The following is a 26867-nucleotide window of genomic DNA, read 5'->3' on the forward strand; positions in this document are numbered from 1 at the left end:
GCTGAAAGTAGCAACTTGAATTTCACACCTGTCTTTTATCATCCTCTGATTGCAGGGAAAAACTCACTCCTCTTTTCCTGGGTTTATAATAGGTTCATAGGTTCATAGGTTCATACTAGGCTATCTGCCCGAGGGCATTTATAAGCCTAGCCCATTGTTTTGTGGCTTACGCCACCCCTTTAGTATGGGGAACTATACCCATTATTTTGCTGTGCCTCTGTCGAGCAGTGACACTGAGGTAATTCCTGGGGTATATCTGCGATCTCCCATCCATTGGTCAAGATTTCTCTTGAACAAGGCCAGCGAGGTGCTCTGCCTCACATGTACCGGGATTTTGTTCCACAGCATAGGGAGTCTTTGGGTGATGAATCTATCCCTCCAGCACGTCCTATTAATAGCCGTCGAGGTTTAAGTCTCCGCCCTTGTGGCTCTGATGGATCTAGATTTTTGAGGTGAAGCATATTCATCAAATCTGGGTTTGACATGGCCTTGTATGTTAGGCAAAGGTCACCTCTGAGCAAGCGGTGCGACTGAATAGAGCTGGAGTTCTTTCAGTCAGGCAGCATAGGACAGATTTTGAGACCCTTTATCCTTTTGGTGAGGAACTTTGTGGCCTCTCCAGCTGCTGCAAGTGTCGGGTCAGATACATTCGAATGGGGCATTGTACTCAATCATTGGTCTGATGAGTGATGAGTAAAGGGAGACTATGACCTCCCTTGATCTAGATGAGAATCCCTTCATGATAAGGTGGGCAATGTAGAAGGACTTCCTAACTACTTTAGCTACATGGGTGTCGAATGACAGACTACTATCAACCTGGGTCCCCAGGTCCCTGATAACTTCTTCTGTGCTCAGTGGATTGCCACCTATTTGGTAGCTAGGGGTAACCTTGTTTTTCCCGAATTATGACTATGCATTTTTGACATTTAACTTTAGGCCGTGGCTCTGGCACCAGTTATCCGCTTCTGTGAGACCCTTCTGAAGGATATCTGTGTCAGATGTGTTTTCTACTATGGCGCAGTTTGCAGTCATCTGCAAACTTTGTCAGCCATAACCCTCCTGTGTTTGCTTGTACTTGGAAGTAGATGCCAAACAAGAGGCCCAGGACTGAGCCCTGTGGGACACCACTTGTGACAGGCTTTGAGTCTGACATGGCGCCAGCAACTCTGACCCTGTGGGTTCTGTCACTCAGCCAGTTTGCAACCCATCTTGTGATGTATGGGTTAACATTTAAGCTGATGAGTTTTTCAATGATACCCGAGTGGGGTATTGTATCGAAGGCCTTAGCCAGATCGAGGTAGGCTGTATGGACTGCCTTCCTCATCAATGGCTTTGGTGACTGTTTCGAAAAAGTCAACCAAGTTTAAAAGGCATGATCTGCCTTTGACAAAGCCAAACTGGTGGATCCAAAGTCTGCAAATTCCCTATGTCTTTATTTATGAGGTCCATTATGATCCTCTCCATGGCTTTGCAGATAAGGCTTGTCAAGCTAATGGGCGGTAATTTCCAGGGTCTGTGGAGGCACCGCCTTGTGAAGTGGGACCACAGTTGCAGTGCGCCCCCTTCCAGAGGTAAGACTTTGATTAAACAGCTGTCCTAGCTGTGGGTTTAATTCCTCATTGAGTTCGTGGAGCACACAGCCGGGGACACCATCGGGTCCCATGGATGCTGTGTTTGAGAGAGCAGTTCTCACTTGGGCTGGAGATGTTTGGGGGCTGCACTCATTTGGTATAGATATCTCTCCTTTTGGGGGGGGGAGAAGTTTGCACTGAACCTGTCAGCCAGTATGTTGGCAATGTCTGTAGGATCAGTAATCTTCACATCATTTTGAACTAGTTCTGAGCATATCTGGGAGTTTCCTCCTAGGTTTCTAACATAGCTAAAGAAGGCCTTATGATTGTCTTTTGAGTCTTTAGCTATTTTTCTCTCGAATTTGCTTTGGATGATTTTATGAGAGCTCTTAGTTTTTACTTATAGTGATCAAGGGTGTCTTACCTTTTAAGGATTTTGCTCTATCTTGTAGTAGCTTCCTCCTTTTGTTGTAGAGTTTGTTTATGGCTGGGGTCCACCAGACTGGACGCTTGCCTTTGGTACAAAGAGTCTTTGTTTTGCTTGGGATTGCCTTATCCATGCAGTCCTGCAGGTGCTGGTAGAAGGCGTTTGTAAGTGATTCAGCGGCTTGTGTATTGTTTTCCGCCTGAAAGTGGACCAGACTAGTCTTTAGAAGTGTGAAGTCGGCTTTGAGAAGTTCTTTACTGTGGTCTTTTTATTTCAGGTGGGGTGGGATGAGGACCTCCAGCGAGATTAGTTTGTGATCTGATCTCACCAGTGAGGGGTATACTTCCGGTGTTGAACATTGTGCTCCCATGTTCGTGATGATGAGATCAAGTATGTTATCTCCTCTTGTGGGGATGGTGACTAGTTGTTCCATGGCATTTGAGTTTATGAATTCCAGGAACTTTTGGGCTAGGGTGTTTGGGCTTGAGTAGTGTTCCCAGTCTATATTAGGGTAATTGAATATAATGAAATGAAATATAATTTTACACCAGTTAATAATATTTTACCCTTCTCCCACAATTTTGCCAGGAGTAGCTCCATCTGCTGTTACAACAGCATTTTTAATGCTACACATCTTGGTTTCTTTCTCAAGCCAAATTTGGAGCATAGACATGATGCATCCTTTCTGTTAACAAGACCTGCTGTGGAGTACCAGTCCAGTTGATTACTTGTACTTTCATAAAATTAATCCAATCTGTTCCTCCTGAAAATCTCAGGTTTTCTGCATGCACACAGTCTCCTAGCTGGGGTCTATATTAGAACAACGAAAGTTCAAAATGGCAAACGCTGGAAATATCGAAAATGCCAGACCTCAAACTCATTGTGGGGGGCTGCGACCCCCACACCCCTGCTAAACATATATATATATATATATATATATATATATATATATATATATATATATATATAAACGGATAATTGGTGCCAGAGCCATGGCCTTAAGCTAAACGCCAAAAAATGTATAGTCATACCCTTTGGGAAAAACAAGGTACCGACAAATTACCACATAGGCGGTAATCCATTAAGTACGGAAGAGGTAATCAGGGACCTAGGGACCCAGGTTGACAGTAACCTCTCATTTGACACTCACATTGCCAAAGTGGTTAGGAAGACCTTCTATATTGCCCACCTTATCATGAAGGGTTTCACATCTAGATCAAGAGAGGTCATTGTGCCCCTGTACTCTTCTCTTATCAGGCCAATGATTGAGTACAATGCCCCATTTGGGATGTATCTCACCTGACACCTGCAGCAGTTGGAAAGACCCCAAAAGTTCCTCACCAAGAGGATAAAGGGTCTTAAACATATGTCATATGCTGCCCGACTGAAAAAACTCCAGCTCTATTCAGTCGCATACCGCCTACTCAGAGGTGATCTGTGCCCGACGTACAAGGCCATGTCCAATCCTGAATTAATGGACATGCTCCACCTCAGAAAATCCAAATCCATCAGAGCCACGAGAACAAGTGACTTAAACCTCAACACAGAAATAAATAGAACGTGCTGGAGGGACAGATTCATAACCCAGAGGCTCCCTACACTCTGGAACAGAATCCCAGTCCATGTTAGGCAGAGCCCCTCACTGACTCTATTCAAGAGAAATCTCGACGAGTGGATGGGAGATCGTAGGTTTACCCCGGGGGTCATCTCTTTGTCACTACTAGACAGAGGCATAGTAAACTAAACCCTAAAAGGGCGTAGTATTCTCATCCTAAGGGGTGGTGTAAGCCACATACACTCTGGCTAGGCTTATAAATGCCCTAGGGCAGATAGCCTAGTACGAATCTATGAACCTATGAACCTATATATACCAATTCCGAGATCACACTACAGTGAGGAAAGGGCAAATATTCCGATCTTTACTGTACTGCGATCTCACAGAAAACACTTCGAGGTCTGGCATTTTCGATATTTCCAGCGTTTTCAATTTTGAACTTTCATTGTTATAAACCCTCCTAGCTGTACTATTTTTTGAAAACATTCTTCTTCTTGGGAAGCCTCACATTTGGCTAGTCTTTCCTTAATTTTATCGTCCAATTTCTGCAGTTTTATCAGCTCATTCTACTCTTTCCAGCCTTTGTCGCTTGTATGTAGTTCACCAATGTCTCACTTATTTTAAAGTTATCTGAATGCATTTGATTTATTTTCCTGTAAATTATTGAAAGCTATCTCCTGTACTGAGGTTGAAACCTGGTCTTCTTTTTTTTCTGAACAGCTGCAAGGCTCTTCCCCCATAAGTTTTTTTCTTCTCCTTTTCCAGTTGATTTTCTTTTACTTTCTTTAGCTTTCTTCATTGGTGACATCTGGACAGTGTACTGACTAACCAGTAGCTGAGTTTTACCCAAATAAATGGGTTTTGCTCGCTACATTCCAAAGTTTCTATTTTCACACTAGAAGAGCTGTAATCAGCCTGCTAATCATTGTACAACCTTCTTGGAAATACATGGCCTACTCACTCTTATGGGCTCTTAGCACAGTTGGGAAGGAAAATATCTCCCCACTACTGCCTGTCAACTGATACAGTAGCACTTTTACCAGACTGAACAGCTATGACTCTCCGAGGTAGAAATTCCTGAACAACCAGTAATATCAATAGGTTTGCTCGCATTTCTGCTGTATTTTTTTGAAAGTGAGTTTCCTGAAATGATGAGGCACCATGAACTGTTTAAACTGTGTAGTGCCACCCCCCATCCACCCAATAGCAGATACATCTGTGGTGATCAGTGCTACAGGACTGGTAATGAGAATGGACTTCCATGGTGATGACTAGTGAGATCCAACCACCACTTTAGATGCAAATAAAATTGTTTGAATATTTTAATGGAGAAGAAAGATGGTTAAGAGTTTTGCAACACTGGAACCAGTCTGTCCATTTTGATCACACATGAAGGACCACAAATGTTGAATCTGACATAAGGACTTAAGGCTCTGACACAAATCTCTGCTGCTACAAGCTGAGCTGAGTGAGGTGCTGCAACTGTTAGCTGCAGGTAAAGAATTGTCCGGTGGAAGGAGGCCCAACACAGGGTTGTGTCTTAGAAGCATCCTGGAAAACCGAAGACTTACCCAGAAGTGAGACTTTGCAAGGTACTCTTTGGTTCCCAGGCAGATAGATAATTACAGCAGAAAATGTAATTATTTAAAAATGTAGGGCAGAAAATAAACATTGATTCACCAGTTCCATCACTGAAATCACAGCAAAGAGCCAGTTACCTAGGTAATGGAAATACATTGTCTCCCTGCAGTCCCTGGTGTTATTACAGTTATGCACTTGCTGAATACACCATAGGCAGGGGTAATACTAAAGAGCAGAGTTTTGAATTTATGACTGCCTCTGACCCAGAAGCACAGGTAACTCTTGGGCACCCTGGTGCTTTTTATCTGAAAGTAGGTGGCTTGGAATTTCCAAGAACATATACAATCTCTTTCTGACAGTCAGGAAACGACAGACTGAACTGTAACCACTCAACTGTTTTGTTTTGAAGTAAAAGTGTTTGGGCCACCGAGTAAATACAGTTTAAATTCTGAACCTTTATCTCCCAGTGGAACATCTTGGATGGCATGAGGTCTAACACCTTCTTCCCATCTGCTGTTTTTGTTGGGGTGGGACAGATGGTAAGGGTAATAACCTGAGGTGGGGACAGCAAAGGAAGTGTAAAGCCCATAGATGATATTCTCTTGACTCACCCACCCTTAGTAATCTTTTCTTTTTCTCAAGGTCTTTGGGTGGAGGAAAAAAAGATCCCTGACTGCCTTCACAGCTGGACATTCAGGCAAGGTCTCTGGCTCTGTCCAACATGTAGCTGACTGTGGTCTCCTGAAAATCACAGAAAACCCTGATACTTAGGATGCAGTCTAAAAGAGACAGCAGTGAAGGTCCTGGCTTATTCTGATTTTCTTTTTTGATACTTGTTCAGTATCAGCGTTGCTTGATTTGTTTCATACTGCATCCAGTCTTGGTTTTATGAACTAAGCTTTGTTCTGCAACTGTTTGGCTTTTTGAGAATTATTTTGATTTTCCACATTTTCTAGGTGCTGCTGAAGTACTTTTCCCAAGTAACAGATGTCCAGAAAAGTGGAAGTTGAAAAGAGTAACTTCTGAGTCCTTTGCAAAATCATTAAGACATAGCAAGGAGTACCACTGCTCAATGCAAGATCCTGTTGCTTTGCACACAGTTGTCTGACGTTGTACAAGACATACAACATCAAGTTGATCATATTAGAAGACATCAAGACCTGTGTCTTCAACTTTTCTTTCAGCAATACATCCAGTAACACTCAAAAACCAAATGCATTCACTCAGTAGTTCTCTCTGAAACTGTATTGCATGTTAAACAGTTTAACACTCCCAACGATAGTGACAGACAGGAACATGCACTTGTCAAACTTGTTCATTTCTCCCAGACTCCCTGTATGGGGATTGGATACTCTGATTCTGTGGAGTTGAAGCCTTTTTCAGCATCACAGCTGGTACTGATACCACAGAATTTTGCTTAGAAGTGACAGGCCAAACAGAACACTCCTGAGGAAGGGAGCAATAAACGCAGTCAGCCTTCTTTTGGACTGCGGCTGCCATGTCCATGTTCATCCATGCAACATTTTAAGATGCTTATTAAGGGGGAAAACTAGCCAAAGGATTACAAAGCAAAACTGTAAGCTTTACAGTAATAGCAGACTACAAAATAATGCAACACAGGCAGAGATGCCATGCCTTTTTTGCCCTCCTAAGTACTTTAATGGTCATTACCTAAAAATTTGTCCATGGCAGAAGAGAAAACAGATTTTCAGTGCTTTTACAGGGTATGGAAGAGAATTCCTTTCCTCCGCTATTTTTTTCTGTAAACTAGTTAGCCATTTTGTTGTTATACAGTAGAGTCAATTTTCTGAACTAACTGGGACCTAGGGTAGTTCGAATAATCAAATTGTTTGGATAATCAAACGTATAACTAAACCGGATAAAAAACTTTTAAAATCTTTTTTTCTGCATGGAGGAATACACTTTTCAATCATTCAGTGATTCCAGTGGACAGTAAAGAATATTCTTCACACATGAGCTGGCTACAAGCTCAAACAACATGCTCAAGAGTATACGTATAATGTTTATTCAGACTTTATGATTTTTCCCACCTGAAAACTTTGGAAGTCTGGTTCTGATAATTTATGTTTCAGATAATTGACGTTCAGATAATAGGCTGTCTACTTAGTGAGATTGCAGCAGTCTTACCGAACCTGGTCTTGCACACTGAAACACTCCCATAAAAGGGTACCTTCAGTGCATTGTAAGTTGCCCCTCCACTGTCTATAAGTTTGAGAGTGAGTTTCTGTTATGCAGTCTGTCTCTGTGCACCTGTATCTTTTTTACATACATTAATTTGGTACTTCTGCGCTGCCGCTTATGTTGTAAATGGCTACCACAATAGGATGCCTTTTAAGTTTTTGGCATTATTAGAGAGTGATGTATACAGTTATTAGCAGATTTTTATCTTTAGATTTAATAAATGTCTTCATGCAACCTGTGATCTTATTATATTTTTAACCCACATGTTCAACATGATGATTAAATCTTGAATTACTGCCAACAAACACTCCTAGGTCCACATTTAGTCTGACACTTTCAATTACTTGTCCATATGTCATGTATTTACATAATGTATTAAGTATACTAAAGTGCATTTGTTTAACTTAATGTATGACAAGTAATCAAACACACTTAGCGAAATGCAACACATCACAGATAAGTCAAATGAGTCAGTAACTTAGAAGCATGCTTTAACTTAGGTGGTGGAGGGATGCAAATAATCAAAGTTTTGCATTCACCAAGCTTCTCACAACTTCTGGACAAGCTTTAAAATGGATCCAGGAGTGGGGTGCATCCGTTGTGGTTTATTCCTTTGGACTTGTTCTACCACTTAAAATACAATCAGAAGTGCACCAACCAAATTGCTGTCACATACATGTAAACTATTTATTAATATCATTATTATAACCTTGTTATTTACCTTTACATCATCTGGACTGAAACAAGAACAAATCTGTTGGAATCTGTATCAGATCTGTACACCTTGAAAAGATATGGGCTGATCCTAGAGGTGACTCAGACATATTCCATGACCTGTCCTAAACAGCTCCCAAAGGCTTCCTGTCATCCTCTGCTACTCAACAACTGTTCAATCTACCCTGTAAAAGAGGCTAAAATACCATATTTATGTAATTTATTGACAAGTTGTATACATTCCACTCTGTAAAAGGATGAACTAAGCTCTATGTAAGTTATGTTTAACTTTTTATTTAATTGTTTTATTTTGACATTTGTTAACCGGGTATGTTTGACTGAGGCTGAGCCCATTTGCAGCAGAGGCCCGGGGAGAAAAGCTCCAAAAACCAAATACAGTAAGATGTAATGACTAGCAAAAAGTAGCAAACATCTAATTTAAAGTATATCTAATACATTACTGGCTGTATGCACAAATTAAGAATATAATCCCCCTGTCTGCATACATAGATCCCCCCACCACCCTAGGCCACACAAATTCAAATAATGCTGCAGCCTCACAAACTTCCACCCTGACACATTCAAAAACACAGTTTCCTCCATAAACTGGTCCTTCCTACCACACCTACCCCTAGTTGAGGCTGTACAAAAATTCAACAACACTTTTCTAAACATACTTAACTCTCTTGGTCCTCTTAGGAAAATAAGAATTAAATCCCTCTGCTCTTCCTGGTTATCCCAATCCACTCACTCTGCCATGCTCGAAAGAGACAGTGTCTGGAAACTCTGGACTAAGACAAAATCCGCCAACCATCACCAAACCTATAAAGAACTTTGTAACCTCACTAACAAGTCAACAATGATAAAAAAAACTTTTACCTAAAACCACATATGGATTGTACAGTAACCCCCAAAAATTCTATATCAATCAAATCCTGCACCCAGGCAATCACACTACACACAACCCCTGCCAAACACTGCCCACGAAACCTCCACCACATTAAACTCTTACTTCACTGACACTGTCAGCAAACTCATGAAGTCTCCCAACTCCCCTAACCTCATTGACCTCTCCACCCCCTCTAACCAAAACAACACCTTCCCTCTAAAACCAGTTCCCACTAGCTACATAAAAAGTCTTCTACACAAACTTAAGCATGTTCTCCATCTGTGGATAACGCACCTCCACTCTTCCTAACGCTAGCTGCTAAATCCATAGCCCTCCCAATTTCCATCCTTATTAACCACTTTATATGCGAATCTACAGTACCTTCACTCTGGAAACAATTCTTTACCATACCTATCCACAATGGAGGTAATTCCACACAACTGTCTAACTACTGGGCTATTGCTATACTGTCCTCGCTGTCCAAACTACTCGAAATGTAGAAACCAAAAACTCCAAGTGACCACCACAGCTAAAAGCATATGTAGTTTATTAAAAATACGACAGGATAAGCGCTTTCACAGAAAGTGCTTCTTTAGATCCATATAACAGACAAACATTGCATCCAAGTTTAAGTATATTAGCAATAATGAAACAACCAATAAAAGCTAATCAATAAAACAATTAAGTTACTGATGTGATCTGTGTTTCTTAAGAACAGGTTTTAAAGGCATAGTAGAATTAATTCCTGATTTATCTGCTTGCATCCTTGCTATCCACTGCATTTCAGCTAGCTCTACTATCAACCCCCCCCCCCCCTTATTATCTGATATCAATTGCAGTACTGTAAATTCAAACGTGCCCTTCATTACTGGATATATGCTTAGCTAAAGCATTAAAGAGATTCATTTTCCTGCTGTCACCCAGATGTTGCATAATATGTTCTTTAAGCATTCTGGTCATCTTACCAGTATAAAAAGAGACACTTGATCTACAACTAGCTAGATAAACTAAATTCTTAGATCTACAGTCTGCATACAAGTTGAAAGTGAATATATGACTGGTAGAGGGATGCATAAAGGTATCTCTCCTTGAAACAAATAAGAAGGCCTTGCAATTTCTGTATGGAAATGTACCATGACTATTAGAAATCACCCTGGTACTGCTGTTAGCGGTATAGCAGAGCTGCCTTTTCAAAGAAAGGTTATTTTTAAATGTATAACAGGGTCTGTCACCTACTATAGCTCTTACCTAATCATTAGATGCCAAAATAGGCCAATATTTATTTATAATCTCACATACTTTAAAGATGTTACTACTATAGGTGAGGGGTAGTCTTAAAACATTTCTATTCGAGCCCCCATGTGTCACTCTTGTATCAGAATCATGGGCTGTCCTATGAAAAAATGGCTTCCCTGTTGTGTTTTGCAGACCTTTAACCTGTAACATAACTCTACTTAAGTCATTTTGTTTATATCCTCTCTTCATTAGCTCATCTTTCATCTTCAAAGATGATGTTCTTCGTGTTTCACTGTTGCAGTCATTGCATTTGGGTAATCTGCTTGCAGGTTGCCCTCAGTCGGCCTGATTAACAAAGTCTTGGGTCCTGCGTTGGTTGCTGTCCCTTCTTTTATGACGTCAGGTTGTCAGGGGTATAAAACATGCAGCCGATGCCATTACATCAGTCTTTCTTGCCATGCAGTGCCCGAAGCAGATGCAGTTCGCAAGTGCCGGTTGGCAGACTCCTGAAATTTTCATTTTCGAGTTTTAGAACTGAAGTCTTCAACCTAAAGCTAAGTACCCTGTTGGGGAAAATTTTTCTTGCTCCTTACTGATGTCCGTAAAAATTAATAATTGCATTACTTGTGGAAAGCAAATACCTCATAAAGATTTTCATTCTTACTGTATTCCTTGCCTAGGCCCTGACCACGACGTACCTTGCTGTCAGTTTTGTGCTTTATTTAATCAGTGCACTATCCGTTGTTGGTATATTTTTGCCTCTAAATATTTCGGTTCTCGGTTTAATTATCCAGAAATGTCATCGGTTAGCCACCAGACTACCGGGATTTTGAAAAAATGCAAAGGTAAAGACAGAGACAGGCCACCAAGGTCCAAAACTGCCGACGACGCTTCTCCTAAGCCAGTCGCCAGTTCGCCGGTACTCAGTGAGGCACTTTCACAGCCCCTGATAGCTACTTCTGATTTGCAGGCCCTACTGAGACCCATTCAGAGTCCGGTGTGCCGTGGGATACTTCCAACTATGGAACCTGCGGATGTCTCTACCTTGGATGGGTCCAGAGCACTGTGCAGGCACTGGCTTCTGAGTGTGTATTCAGGCCTACTGACTTGCACATTAAATTGGCACCTCCTTCATTACTAAGGCCTAAATCTCGATCCATGTCTAAAAAACTGACGCCCAGGCCACATACTCAGGCCCGTATGCCTAAAAAACAAATGATAAAAATGGCTGAAGATCTAATAACTGTAATCAGGGGTAGTCAAACCCCCCCCAAGAGGCCTAGGGCTGAGCTTGGCTATGAATCTTCTGATCAGGATTCTGTTTCTTCTGACTCTTCTGATGACCTGGATTTGTCCATACCTACTTATGAGGATTCTGATGCAGAGGATTCTATTCCCTCTGCTTCCCCTCCTGAGGATTTTTCTTTTGGGAAAACTTTACATACTTTAAGGAAGCATTTTCACTGGGAAAGCCAGGAATTTTCCTGATTCAAAAAAGGGGCTTAGCTTCTACCTCACCATAGGCCTTTGGCTATACCTCCTGTACTAGACATTGTTGATGATGCTTTCTCGGAATCCAGTTTGGCCCCTGATTCCCTGCCTCCTGCTCCTAGTAAACCTGACAGATACTACAGTGTTCCTGAGTCCCACAAGTTCCTTTTCAAAAATCCTGTTGCAGATCCAGAGACTGTTTCTCAGGGGCCCAAGGGCATTAAGGCTTCTACTGCTAAAAATCCTACCCCTTCTGATAGAGACTCCAGTGCGCTAGGATAGATGGAATAAAAAGGTTTATACTTCTGCAACCTTGGGAATCAGAGCTTTAAACTGCCAGTTTCATATGTTAAAATATCAGTAACATGTTATTGGACTGCTTAAACAGAAAATGATGTTTATTCCAGACTGCGTGGAAAATAAAGATTTACAGGACGTAATGCATTCTGCTGAACAAGTTGGAAAACATACTTTGCAATGTGGTTTTGATTTTTTAGAGGCCTCTTGCAGGGCTGCTGTTACTGGGTCTGTGCATAGAAGGCATGCTTGGCTTAAGGAGTAGTCTTTGCCTGATCATGTTAAAGCTAAATTTTTGGATGATCCTTTAAATCAGGACCGCCTGTTTGGCAACAAGGCTGAAGAAGTTCTTAAGAAGATGGAAGATAAAGCTAAATCTATGCAAACTGTTAAAGATTTTTACAAGTGCAACCTGCTAGATTTAGTAGGCACTGGCCTACTAAAAATTGGTCCTTTCCAGTCCCTTCCAGGTCTTCTCAAGCCAAACCCAGACACAGCAAACCCCCCAGGTTTCAGCCCCAGGGCACTCTCAGAACTAAGCAGTTGGGGGCCTCCACTTCCAAATCTGGAAATAACAAGACTCCCCCTATGGTAAACAGTCTCAATGACTTCCTTTTAAAATTCCCAAGCACTTATCTTTTGACCACCCCTTTGGGGAAAGATTGCTCTTCATGCAAAGAACTGGAAACTCATAACCCAGGACAAATGGGTTTTAAATATAGTGTCCCAGGGATACAGATTTCATTCCCACATGTTGCCAACACCAAATGGGTGTCCAGACCTGCCCCAAAATAAGTGGGCAGAAGCTCAAAGACAAGTACTTTCCCTCTTAAGCATGGGGGCTATTCAGCTGGTACCAGAAGAGGAAAATGGACAAGGTTTCTACTCCAGACTTCTTCTGGTACCCAGAAAAGACAAATCATGGTGTTCAATTCTGGATCTGTCTACTCTAAACACCTTTCTAGAGATTCCAAAATTCAAGATGCTGACTCTTCACCAATTACTACCTATGCTAGGCAAAGATGCCTGGTTGGCAATACTAGATTTAAAAGAAGCATACCTGCACATCCCAATCAGGGAATCTTGCAGAAGATGCCTACGTTTCAAAACAGGATGCACGCATTATCAGTTCTCTGCACTGCCCTTTGGCTTGTCTACTGCTCCCAGGGTATTCACAAAGTGCCTGGCTCCAGTTATTGCATTTTGCAGGCAAAGAAGTATTCAAATATACCAATACCTGGACGATTGTCTAATTCAGGCAGAAAGCTAGGGCATACTTTTTAAATCATATGACATTTGTAACAAGGGTTCTAACTTGTCTGGGGTACACCATAAATGAAAAGAAATCACAACTGGTACCCTGTCAACAAATTACATTCCTGGGAGCAAGCTTGAATACAACTTTCCAGATGGCTTACCTCAAGCCAGAAAAGCAAATTCATTTGGTAACCTATTTCAAACAAGTGGCCACAAAACCCTGCTATCTGCAAGACAAATACTGCAAGCCTTGGGCTTCATGGCCTCCTGCATTCTTCTAATTCCATATGCAAGACTGCATATGAGGAAACTACAGTGGTATCTAAAAGGCATATGGAGTCAACATTCTCACAGCCTGGAAACAATGATTCCTATCATACATTGCCTACACCTAGAGTTCCTCTGGTGGGCAGAGGCCTGCCACCAAAACAAGGGACTACCATTCACACTACCCCCTGCCACCCAAACCCTAACAACAGATGCATCAGACTATGCATGGGGGGGGGGGGCTCACCTGGCAGGGAAGTGCATTCAGGGCAAATGGAACCAAAGTCAAATGCACCTACATATCAATCAAAAAGAAATGTTAGCTGTATAGAATGCTCTGACAGCCTTCAAGGACTACATTCTTCCAGGACAACTAATGGTAAAGACGGACAACACCATTGTTATATGGTACATAAACAAGCAGGGGGGTACACATTCCTACCCCCTCTGCAGACTAGCCATGGCATTGTGGAACACAGCCTTGAGTAACCAAGTGCACCTACAAGCTCAGTTCCTGCCAGGAAAATTAAATACACTGGCAGACAGACTAAGCAGAAACCTCATGGACCCACACAAGTGGAAACTGGAACCAAGGATTTTCAACATGTTGACAAGCGAGTGGGGGAGCCCAGACATAGATCTATTTGCCTCCCCCCAGAACTACCAGTTGGACAAGTTTGGCACAAGGACTCCCCACAAACAAGCCTGGAAAGTGGATGCTCTGTCCTTCAGCTGGAAAAACCTATAAGTCTACGCCTTCCCCCCGCTGCCTCTGCTCTCCAAAGTTCTACTAAAAGTCAAACAGGACAAAACAAGGATGATCTTGATTGCTCCAGACTGGCCACGCCAACAGTGGTACCCCCTCCTGCACAGTGTGTCGCAGTTATCTCCATGGCACCTGCTTCAGACCCCTTCCCTGCTTTCTCAGCAGGAGAACCAAATTCTGCACCCTCAGCTTCCAACATTGAACCTTGCAGCCTGGCTAATCACTTAAATTCACCCTTATCTCTCAGCAAACCTGTGATGGATGTCATTTTAGAGGCAAGGAGACCTAGTACTAGAAAGTCTTATGCTGAAAAATGGAAAAGATTCTGTGCCTGGAACCAATCTCAAGTATGAGTACAGCAGCTCCCAATGTACGTCAGATTTTGCAATACTTAACTGAGGTGCTTCACAAGGGCCTGTCTTTTTCCTCCATTAAAATCCATGCCTCTGCCATTTCTGCTCATTATAACACAGAACCTCCCCTCTTCTCTCATCCTCTGCTCAAGCAGTACCTCAGAGGGGCCAAAACCTGAGACCACCCAGGGGAGCTCCAACCCCTGCCTGGAACCTTAATTTTGTATTGGAGAAACTCACTCTGCCTCCTTTCGAGCCAGCTGCTACTGCAGACTTAAAATGTCTTTCTTAGAAAATAGCTTTCCTTTTAGCAATCCCTTCAGATAGAAGGATATCTGATCAGATATAAGGATATATGCCCTTATGGCAGTGGAGCCTTTCATTATCTTTCATGCGGACAGGATGTCACTCAGGACCAATCCATCCTTCATGCCCAAGGTGGTATCCAGTATGGCTCTTAATCAGTCCATTCATTTGCCATCCTTCTTTCCAAATCCACAGAACAAAGGGGAATGGATTCTGCATTCCTTGGATGTGCACAGACAACTTAGATTCTACTTGGACAGGACTAAATCTTGCAGAAAATCTGAACAACTGCTGGTAGCATTTGCTGCAGGGGCAGAGGGGAAGGCTGTTTCAAAACAAACCATTTCTAAATGATTTGATAAATGATAAATTTAGGACAAATTGTAGAAAGAATGCATTGTTGCATCGCTCCAGTATGCACCCTCAGCATGTTTAACATTATAGCTAAAGGGCAGTTTTTGAGAATGTCTAGACTTCATACTGAAGATCAGGATTATTAGGGAAAGCACAGTTGTGTACACTTATCATAAATGTAGATGTTCGAGTGTATTCACTGTTGCAGTCATTACATTTGGGTAATCTGCTTGCAGGTTGCCCTCAGTCAGCCTGATTAACAAAGTCTTGGGTCCTGCGTCATTTGCTGTCCCTTCTTCCACGATGTCAGGTTGTTAGGGGTATAAAACATGCAGCTGACGCCATTACATCAGTTTTTCTTGCCCCAGGTGTCAGGTGCCCCCCTAATGGGGAGCAAATAAACATAAAAACACAAAGGTATACCTCCAACAAAAAGCAAATACAGCAAAAAGGCTTTTAAGCATAGTAAAGGAAAGTAGAGGTATAGCCAGAAGAAAATAGGGGGCTGGAGGGAGGGTAACCAGGACCGCAACAGTGAATACACTCAAACATCTACATTTATGTTAAGTGTACACAACTGTACTATGTTCTTCGTGTTTCACTGTTGCAGTCATTACATCTGGGTAGATTCCCAAAGCTATGGTTGGGAAGAGGAGTTTATATAGCATTAGGGCCAGCTATAAGGCCCTGCAAGACAGCAGTGGCAAAGCCAGCTCTGGATTTAGAGAAAATCGGCACACGATAATGCTTGGTGAAAGTATGTACAGAACTCCAGGTAGCAGCTTCTAGGATGTCCCTGGTAGGGACACCTCTGAGAAAGGTTGCAGAAGTAGATGCAGCCCTGGTGGAGTGAGATCTGATCCCCTGGGAGATAGGTTTTCCAAGGTGCTTATAGCAGAAATTAATGCAATGGCTTACCTACTCCCAAGAAAACCTAGTCACCTTCCACCCAACATGGCTTCCATCCACATCACAGTACCTGCACTGCACTCATTTCTTTTACATATTCTATATCTCTTGCCGAAGACAATAACAAACTTGGATCCTGTCTCTTTCCTGACCTTTCTAAAGTTTTTGACACAGTCTTACACCCCCTGCTCCTTTCCTAACTCTCTGACCTCAGTCTTTCCAGTTCATCCGTCTCCTGGTTTTCTAGCTATCTAAGAGACAGCAATCTGTCAAATGGCTTTCCTCATTATCTCCCTTTCTCCCCATCAAGATGGGAGTTCCTTAATGGTCAGTCCTTGGTCCATTATTGTTTAAAGTCTTCACTAACCACCTACACAAGTCCTGTCCTCACTCTTCTCTCATACAATATGCTGATGACTTCACAATCATCTCCACTTCTGATACTGTCTCTGACCTGCACACCCTTACACAAAACCCCTTCAACTCTATCAAAAACTGGTTCTCTTGTCCTTGATCCTAAAAAAAAAAAAAAAAAGCTTATTCTATTCCTTTCTGAATCTCTTACAAGTCTTAAACCCACATTCACTGTCACATCACTCAGCACCACCATCATCAACATGGAAATTCACACCAAGCTTCTCGGAATCATCATAGATGATGAACTAAAATTTGACTTTCATGTCCACCACTGCATAAAGAAAACACACCAAAAACTAGGGTTACTGTATAGAAATAAAAAAGATCCTTACAAAGGACTCTAGACTGTCTTTTGCCGATGTTCTCCCCAGCCTTCTATATAGCTCACAAATCTTCACAAAGCTTTGTAAGTTACATAAGAAGGAATTGCATCTTATCAGATCATATATTTCATAAAGATGTAAAGAAGACAGCCTCCACAAAACATCCCTGTAGTGACGGTCTGTTTATTCTTTAACAAGTACCAACACTGCAAAAATATATGGCTGTAGCTGCTGCATATAGTCCAGCAAAGAGATGTGGAGAATAAGGGAGGTGCAAGCACCAAGGCTTTAGAATGAAATCATTTGAAAATAGCTGGAAAGACTCTTGCCTGTGCTGCTATAACAAGGCGGTAGCGTAATGAAGGAATAATTCAGACATTGCCATGTCTTCACATGGAAACCATATTGGGGGGAGAGACAGATTACAAGAATATACTGTATTGGGGGAGGGGTCATTAATAGAAATTGGACAGTACCCCAAGGAAATTAATCAAGATGTTATTGTGGAAAAAAAAAAAAAAAAAGCTGATTGGGGACATAATATGAAGTAAACTGTGATTGCGTGGCTGGAGCTCTGTGACTGAGGAGAAAAAGCCCTTCCACAATTTGGTGGATTTATAAGACTTTCTGATGTAGGTTCAGAGTGGAGGTTAAAAAGAAGACTGTGAAAATTATTTGGTGGATGACAGGCTTCTGGGCATCTAGATGAAGATGGAAAGGAAACAGGCAGGTTAGAAAGACAATTTGTAAAACTGAGTTTAGGTATTCAGAAAGCTTAATTACTTTTTAGCAATCTGTGGTGCTCCGTGTACTGCTACATTTTTTGTAAATTCTAGTCCTAATTTCTGCAGTCTCCAAAGGCTACAGTTAACTGTACTGGAAAGAAAAAAATCCTAAACTGTGCTGTTTTTTATTCTGCTTTTATTCCTTTGCAGTGTATTTCTAGTGCGCGAAAGCCAGAGAAATCCAAAAGGATTTGTCCTGTCACTGTGCCATCTACAGAAAATCAAACATTACCTGATTTTACCGGTAAGTATGCAGATGAGTAGAAAAGATATTCTTACTGTGGTTCCAATTAAAATTTATTCATATTCTTAGAAAATCAGTCTAAGTTTCACAATAGGAAAGGTAGACAATTGTATAAATAGGTCTCCAATTGTAAAATGTTTATTCCAGAAAAATAGTGTTATACTGTCTTGTGTGGTTTAAAATATATATGCTGGATAATGAACAAAACTCTCACTGGATCTGGCAATGGACAGTTTGATTCATTTAACTGTACAGAAGTAGGAAAATAAGAAATTTCTTCAGGGCTGGCTGTTTATTTGGCAGGTAACCAAATTTTACCATTTGTTCCATCGTATTTGTTTATGTATATTGCAGATTAGCTACTAATCTTCTGCATTTATGTACCACCACAAAGGGTAATAACTAATCATAACACTTCATAAAATGTATAATTGTACCCAATTCTTTGATCTGGTAGAACAATGTTTTCAATCATTGAGTCATTTGTCATTTAAATTGTCCTATCAGCCTGTGGCATACAGTTTGTTTAATGTATTTAATACTGAGTTATTTTTCATACATAAAGGTGGGAAGACTTTTACTTTTCTCGCTGCAGTGCAGCCCTCCTTAAGTTTGATTTTTTTGTTTTTACCTATGTATCAACCAAGACCAGCTTCCCTTCAAGACAGGTGACAGGGCTTCCAACCTGCCCCACTGGCAACACCACAGTCACCAGTACCACAGATGGATGCCTTAAGTCCCCCTTGAAGTTATGAGGATGGGAACTGTGACTCATAATTTAAAAATTCAGAAGTTTAATGACCTTTTTGCCCTTATCTTGAGGTGCAACATCCCTGTAGTGATTTAGAGGTAGTTGTGTGGGGAAATGGTACCTGGACGAGGGTGGAGGGATACATAACCACCCTAAAGAAAAAAAAAAACATATAAAAAAATTAAAATCAAAAAAGAACACGCACAAAACTCTAGCACCTGACTTTAAAAGAAAATACACCCGTGGGATCCCACCTGTGTCCCTGGTGGATAGGGAAAACAGGTGCTGAATTTGAGGGAACATGGGCGAAATTCTTGGCTAGACTTATAAGGGCCTCTGGGCCAGTAGCCTAGTGTCATCTTATGAACCTGTGAACTTTGGCTGTGTAGCCTTCAACGAATAGGGTAAGAAATATGTGTTTTATCCTGCTAAGGTTATAACAGCCGGACAGCTTCCAAAGCGTCATGGCACCTTCCACAAGTCCAAACTGTTAATTTTGAGCTGAGATGACTAAAAATATAGGTTTGGGTGCCCAGACCTTTAGAGCTTTCATGCCAGCAGATGGAGGGAGACAGAACCCTGAAAGGACAATGCTAGGAACAACAAAAAAATAAAATTCCATACCCTGGCAAAAACAATGCACCAAGAAACAAGGAGGATGGAGGGAGGGAGTGGCTACTGCAGCAGTGATCATTTGCACATCTAATGTTGCTGTAAGTTTACTTACACAGTTGTACTATGCTCTTCATATAGGTTACTGCTGCAGTAGAATTAGCTATATGGGTAGGTTACTGTAGCTTACAAATCTAGGGAGGAGGAAGGAGAACAGTTCAGGAGCCCCTGGAAATTATCCTAGCAAAGCATGATCTAGACTTAAAGAAGGAATCATGATCCTAGCAAAGCATGATCTAGACCTAAAGAAGGAATCATGATCCTAGCAAAGCATAATCTAGACTTAAAGAAGGAATCATGATCCTAGCAAAGCATGATCTAGACCTAAAGAAGGAATCATGATCCTAGCAAAGCATAATCTAGACCTAAAGAACAAATCAAGCTTATACTGCTGAGGGTAATTTTACTCAATGCTAGAAGTCTATACCTCAAAATGCATTCACTCGAGGCACTCCTTAAAATGGAGAACATCGACATCTGTGCAGTGACAAAGACCTGGTTCAAAGCTCCAGAGAGCACCCCTGCATTACCATGCTATAGTTCATACCATACCTTTCGGCCACCTAACCTGGACCAAAACACTACAGGTAGAGGCTTGTCAATATTCATTAAGGATATCCACACCTCCAGGCTAGTTGCTCAGCATAATGCATCTGAGATTATCCAAGTGCAACTAACTCTGGGCAAGACCGCAATCCAAATTCTAACTTGCTACAGATCCCCCACCATGCCCCAGGATTCCCACTCCTCATTTCTTGATACACTGGAAAATATTAGGGTACAACCCAACACCCTAATAATGGGCGATTTCAACTACCCTACCATTAACTGGGAAAACTACTCGTATACCAACTCTTTTGCTCAACGTTTTGTGGAATTCATAAATTCCAATGCCTTGGATCAACTTATCCACACCCCCACCAGGGGAAGCAATATCCTAGACCTGGTCATTACCAACATGGGTGACCGGTGTTCCACACCAGAGGTCAATTCCTCATTTGTCAGATCCGACCACAAACTAATCACCCAAGACATCGACGTACCACCCCCACCCCCCCATTAGGGAAACCACCCGTAAAAAATTTCTCCAAAGCCAACTTCACACTTCTTAAGACAGAAGTGGCAAACTTCACGACACCCATGCAGATGGACAATAGAGGTATGACTGCTGAATCCTACACAAATGTACTTTATAACCACTTACACGAGTGCATGGATCGTGCTATCCCTAACAGAACCAAGATGCTATCCTCCGAAAAAGGAAGCCAATCTGGTGGTCCCCTGCCATAAACAAACTCTACATCAGAAGAAAGAAACTGTTGCCAAAAAGAGTAAAATCCCATGATTGGAGGAACTCCCTGGTCAGCCTCAGTAAGAAGCTGAGATCCCTCATAAAATCCGCCAAAGCTATTTACGAAAACAAAATCACCACTGATTCCAAAGACAACCACAAAGCATTCTATTGCTATGTCAAGAATCTCAATGGCAACACTCAGATCTGCTCTGAGTTACAGCACAATGGCACTAAATATACAGAACCAACTGATATTGCCAACATCCTGGCAGATAAGTTCAGTGCTAACTTTACCCCCCTCTCACCCCCTAAAGGGCCCATCTCTATACCGGAAGAATGCAAAGTTCCTGTAATCACGGCTGCACAGGTAAAAACCACAGTCTCCGAAGCCAAGAACACAGTATCCATGGGACCTGACAACATCCCAGGCTGCGTTCTACATGAACTGCCGAATGAACTGGCACCCCACCTAAGCATCATGTTCAATCAAAGCCTCACCTCAGGCTTTGTGCCTTTTGAGTTGCGCACAGCGACAGTTATCCCACTCCACAAGGGGGGAGCCACCACAGACCCCGGGAACTACCACCCCATTAGCCTAACAAGCCTGGTCTGCAAGGCCATGGAACGTATCATTATGGATCTTATACACAAAGACATTGGTAATCTCCAAACTCTGGACCCCACCCAGTTCAGGTTTGTAAATGGTAGATCATGTCTCCTAAACCTGATAGACTTCTTTGAAGCAGTCACCAAAGCCATAGACGAGGGTAAGGTGGTTCACACAGCCTATCTAGATCTCGCCAAGGCATTTGACACCATCCCCCACTCTGGAATTATAGATAAATTCACTAAACTAGGTATAAAGCCCTATGTCACAAGATGGGTTGCCAACTGGCTCACTGACAGAGCCCACACTGTGAAAGTAGCAGACTCCAAGTCCGACTTCAGACCAGTGACAAGTGGAGTACCCCAGGGTTCAGTCCTGGGTCCTCTCCTGTTTGGTATCTACTTTTCTGAAGTACAGGCTAACACAGAAGGTCTTTGGCTAACAAAGTTCACAGATGACTGTAAACTAGGAGCCATAATCGAAACTCCTAACGATGTGGACATCCTACAAAAGGGCCTCATGGAGACAGATGCCTGGTGTCAAAGCCATGGCCTCAAGCTCAATGCCAAAAAGTGCGTTGTCATCCCCTTTGGTAAAAACTCTGTACCTGTGAGCTACCACTTAGGTGGTAGTCTACTTAACACCAAAAGTGTGGTAAGAGACCTTGGGACACAGGTGGAGAGTAGTCTCTCCTTTGATAATCACATCGCCACAGTAGTCAGGAATTCCTTCTGTGTGGCACACCTCATCACAAAATGTTTCTCATCCAGGAAAAAAGAGGTAATTGTTCCCCTCTACTCATCACTCATTAGACCCATTATAGAATACAACGCCCCTTTTGGTATGTACCTCACAAGGCATCTTCAATAACTGGAAAGGCCGCAGAAATACCTCACAAAGAGGATTACCGGCCTCAAACAGATGCCCTATGCAGACTGTCTCAAAAAAACTCCAGCTTTACTCCGTCACATATTGCCTACTCAGAGGCTTTCTCTGCCTAACATACAAAGCCATGTCAAACCCAGGGCTGTTGGACATGTTCCACTTAAAGAAACCCCAATCCCTCTGAGCTACATGCTGTAGGGACCTAAACCTTGTCACTACAATAAACAGAACATGCTGGAGGGATAAATTCCTGTCCCAGAGACTTCACATACTCTGGTACAAACTAGCTATCTATATCAAACAAAGCTCCTCATTTGCACTCTTCAAGAAAAATCTTGATGATTGGATGGGAAAAAGGAAATTCACCCCGGGGATCACCTCTCTGGCTCTGCTCAACAGGGGCACAGGAAAATAATTATCTTGGGTGGCGAAAGCCAAGGTACCTTTTTGGCTAGGCTTATATAGGCCCTAGGGCTAGTGGCCTAGTACCTATCTATGAACCTATCAACCTATAAATGTATGTAAGAAGACCAAGTTGCTGCTTCCAGAATACTTCTGGAGTCCAACCCTTTCCAAAAAGCCATATATGAATCCAAGGCCTCAGTAGAGTCTGTCTTGACCCAGGAACATTTTGGTTATGGTGTGTATAACAAAATGTAATAGTCTTTGAGAAACATTTGGAAATAGTCTGCTTTGACACAGATTGTCCCATCTTCTTACCTTCACAAGAAATGAATAATTGATCTGAAGATCTGAAAAAATGTCATTCTTTCAGGAAGCACCAGACTTGTCTGTGGACATCCAAAATATGGAATATCCTTTTTCCCCTCATCCTTAAGTTAAGGAAAGAAAACAGTGAGATGGATAGTTTAGCTTAAAGTAAATTTAGATATCACTTTAGGCATAAAAGAAGGATTAGTTCTCAAAGAAAACCTGTCCCTGTGGAAAATGAGGTAGGGTTAACTCATCAAGAACAATCAGTAAAACTGTTTTGCATGTTGAGAAACACAAATCTGCCAGGTTAGCTTGTTCAAATGAAGCAAGTGTTATCTTCTATAACAAATTTAAGATCCCAAGGAGGAGGCCAATGGATTTCAAGGAGGCTTCTTATGCAAAACTCCTTTCTAAAACATTTTCACATGAGAATGCATTGAAAGAGGAGGATCCATGGGTAGACGTGATAAAACAGAAGATAAATGAACCTTGATGAAGGAGTAAGAAAGGCCTTAGGATAGTAACTGACACAAATATTGTAAAACCAGGGAACAATTAGCCTTCAGTGGGTGCTGGTTATGTTGACTGCACAAACTAGAATAACCTTTCCATTTGCAAGTATATGATTTTCTAGTTGCCAGCTTTCCTGTCTGTATAAGAATTTGCTGCATGTCCACAGTAAGCAGGTGCCTTAAGACAGCATCGTCCAGGCGGTCATCTGAAGTTGATTGAGTTTGGGGTGTATCAAGCACCTCTGATCTTGTGTGAGTAGATCCTGTCTGTGAGGCAGCTTTTTCTAATTGCTCCATCTGTTTCTAAAAGGAGGGAGAACCTCTGTTACCTGGGCCAGAAAGGAGTCACCACAATGATCTTGGGGTTTCTGTCATAGAAAGCATACTCCAACCCACTACTGATGGATTTACTGTACATCAGCAAGTCAAATAGCATCAGAAATACTTGGTTTAGGGAGCTAAACCTCTTCTGCAACAACAACAAAATGGTTTGGAGAGACAGGTGTATCTAGCAGTGGATACCACTGCTATGGAACAGACATCCATCCACATAAAACAAAGTTCATCCCTTTCCATATTGAAGCACGACTTAGATATATGGCAAGTACAAGCATCTTTTTTATATTTATGTACTGTGGTCTGTCCTTGGTGTCCCCCACACCTTGTACTTTTATCTCTCCTGAAACTGCTCTCCAGGCAAAGTCCAAGGTGTCTGGTGAGTGACTGCTTTGGAACAGAGAGGGAGAAGGGGGAGACCTGCATTTAAGGATATTTGCTGCCTCCACCAAATGGCTTACCTTCTGAGTAACTCCGGCACTTGGATTTGAATAATCTGGAGTCTTGCCAGCAATATCATGAGAGTCATACAAACCATGAGACCCAAAATCTAAAGGTATTTCCTCACAGTGACCGAAAGTCTGAGTGGAAACCACATTTTTTCCTGTGGAAGAAAAGTTTTTTTAACTGAGGTGTCTAGCTGATACACCAGAAACACAATCCTGTCTGAAAAGGCAAAAAAAATTTTTTGAATGTTCTCTTGGAATCCCAGCTTCTGTAAGAAATTTCTCACCCAAGTAAGATATTCCTAACATGTTGAAAAAGATTCTGCAGTGAAAAGCAAGTCATCTAAATATGGAAAAAGGTGGATACCATATAGCCTGCAATGAGCTATGACTGGAGCTTGACACCTTGTGAACAGCCTTGGTGCTGTGGATAGTCCAAAGAGTAAGGAAATAACTGGTAATGTGATCCAGACACACAGAACCTTAATAAGTCTGGATGAATAGAGATGTGATGATGAGCATCTTTTAAATCTAGAGTTAGCAGGAAATTATTCCTTTGTTTCCTCCCCAATCTTCAAAATCCAGTTGACTGAAACATCTGTTGCCAAAGAGAAAAGTGGGGATTCAGACTTTCTGTAAGGGAAAAGGGACTGTGTGGGTGTGTGTGTGGGGGGTGTGGGTATGTGAGTGGGTGGGGGTGTGGGTGTGTTTGTGGGTGGGTATGGCAAAGTCCCTGAAATAGTCATTCTGATGTGCGGTACTGTCCTGAACTCTTTTTGGAATCCACTTGACATTTCTTCTTAAATGTCTGTTTACTTGCATTTTGTTCAGACTGTTTATTTTGCTTTTTGTCAGAACTGGATGAAAAGGGGTTAGAAAATCCCTTAGAATATTTAGAAAAGGAGGTTTGTAAAATCTTAGAGATTCCCTGTATCTGCTTAACCCTCTCGTCACACTTTTTGATCACCTTTGCAGCAGAGTGTACAAAAATCTAAATCTCTATTCAGCAGAAATTTTTTAAATTTCATTTTTAAAATCATTTGGGAGGTTCTGAGAATGTAGCTTGGCAAACCTCTTCAACACAGTACCAGTGACTAAAGCCCCTGAAGTATCAACTGAATCATACTCACACTGTTAACAATGAGTATTGACTTGTACAACAGAAAAAATATTTAAAGCAGATTTTTCCTCATAAGAAGAAACTGCAGACAGAACATCCCTCATACTTTCATAAGTAGTTAGAGCAAATCTTACCATGTGATCCTTACAATTCAAAATTCTGAAATTCAAAGTTTCAAAAGTATACACTTTACCTGGGATTCAAGAAGCTCGGCGCAAGGATGGTTTTAGCTTTGCACCCAGCGTCTTCACTACAGATGGCACAGCAGCGCCATATGAATATGTATGAGGGTGCGCCGCCGCAAACTCGACGTGCACAGGAAACGTGTGCGAGTGCAAGGGGTGTGTACAACTGCTCCGTAAGGCGTAAACATAACCGATACTTGCAAAACCTACTATGCCTACTAGTAGAGCCTGCCCCTAATAGTAAGTCAGTAATGTAATTCAGTGTCCGTGGATACCGAAATGTATGCTAAGCATACAAGAGTGTCCACGAACAGTGAAATAAACTCGTAGTAGTAAATACACAAGCACGTAGTGGAATGTTGAGCCCTGTCCTAAGAACTTTCACAATTAGATTCCCTGTCCCTGTGTCCCTATTATACATTTGAATCACTGCAATATTGAAGGTGTAAGCAAAGTGCAACGTGTCTGCACGTCGCTGCCCTCTGCTGAGCATAGCTTACACATCATATTCATTCAAATAGAGAAAAACATGCGGAATCAAGTGGCAATAGTGTAGTGTTCTGAGCATCTGCCTAACAAACAGGCATTCACGGTTTGAGCCCAACAATAGCACATATCATTTTCCATGTGGAATGAATGTAATTTTGCTGTACAACCGACATAAGATTATCGCATGAGATATTTAACTTAAATATCATTCAAGCAAAGTGGCACTGTTACAATGAATAAGGTTCTAGTAAGCTGGTGTAAGCACAAATAAGCAGCAGTAAACACATATAAGTACCAGTAAGCAAGTCTGAGTGCACATGCATGAGTCTAAGCAGTGCCCAGCATAGGAAATGTATATAAATATATACAGATATATAATATATATACATATATATATCTATGAAGAAAGAACGATGTAACATTAAAGCATACAAAAGGAAGAAGGAAATCAACAGCAACCCCAGTATTATATACCGCTGTCAGCGTATGTCATATCAGGCTGGGCAGGAGTGAGCAAAGCACTGCTACTCACACCACAGGCAGGATATTACCAGTGGGAGTAACATCATTGATTTGCTAAGTCTACTTTACACACAGAGGGTAGTCCCTGCTGGGACTACCCAAATATTATCTAGGCCATTTGGCCTTCTGACCATTACACAAGCAAAGGCAGATATGTTCAAAGACTAAGTGGTGGGAGAGCCTGAGAATACATGGGGTGGGACAACATATGTGTAGGGGCCCTAACGCTCTGGAGAGGGCAGTGTGTGGAGGTGTGTCATGGCTGCGATAATAAGTGGACAGTGGAAGGTATGCATGTATTTTGAACACAGGTAGGGGTGGAGGAACTATGGGTATGAAATTATGGAGCCAGGCATGCCAGGGTTGGATGGCCCGGTTCTAATTGGACTG

At 41.9% G+C, this 26867-nt stretch overlaps 1 protein-coding gene across 2 annotated transcripts in view; it reads left to right on the forward strand.

Annotated features, from left to right (window-relative positions):
- The window catches only part of GRB7 (growth factor receptor bound protein 7), a 2830640-nt gene that overhangs the window by 2681201 nt on the left and 122572 nt on the right, over positions 1-26867 (forward strand). For both annotated transcript variants that reach the window (XM_044072739.1, XM_044072740.1), the window contains one exon: positions 17851-17944. In XM_044072739.1, the coding sequence (XP_043928674.1) occupies positions 17851-17944 (94 nt within the window). The remainder of the gene's footprint in view (positions 1-17850; positions 17945-26867) is intronic.

Source organism: Protopterus annectens, chromosome 5.part0, assembly GCF_019279795.1.
Source record: "Protopterus annectens isolate FY-2018-M chromosome 5.part0, PAN1.0, whole genome shotgun sequence".
NCBI classification, from domain to species: Eukaryota; Metazoa; Chordata; order Ceratodontiformes; family Protopteridae; genus Protopterus; species Protopterus annectens.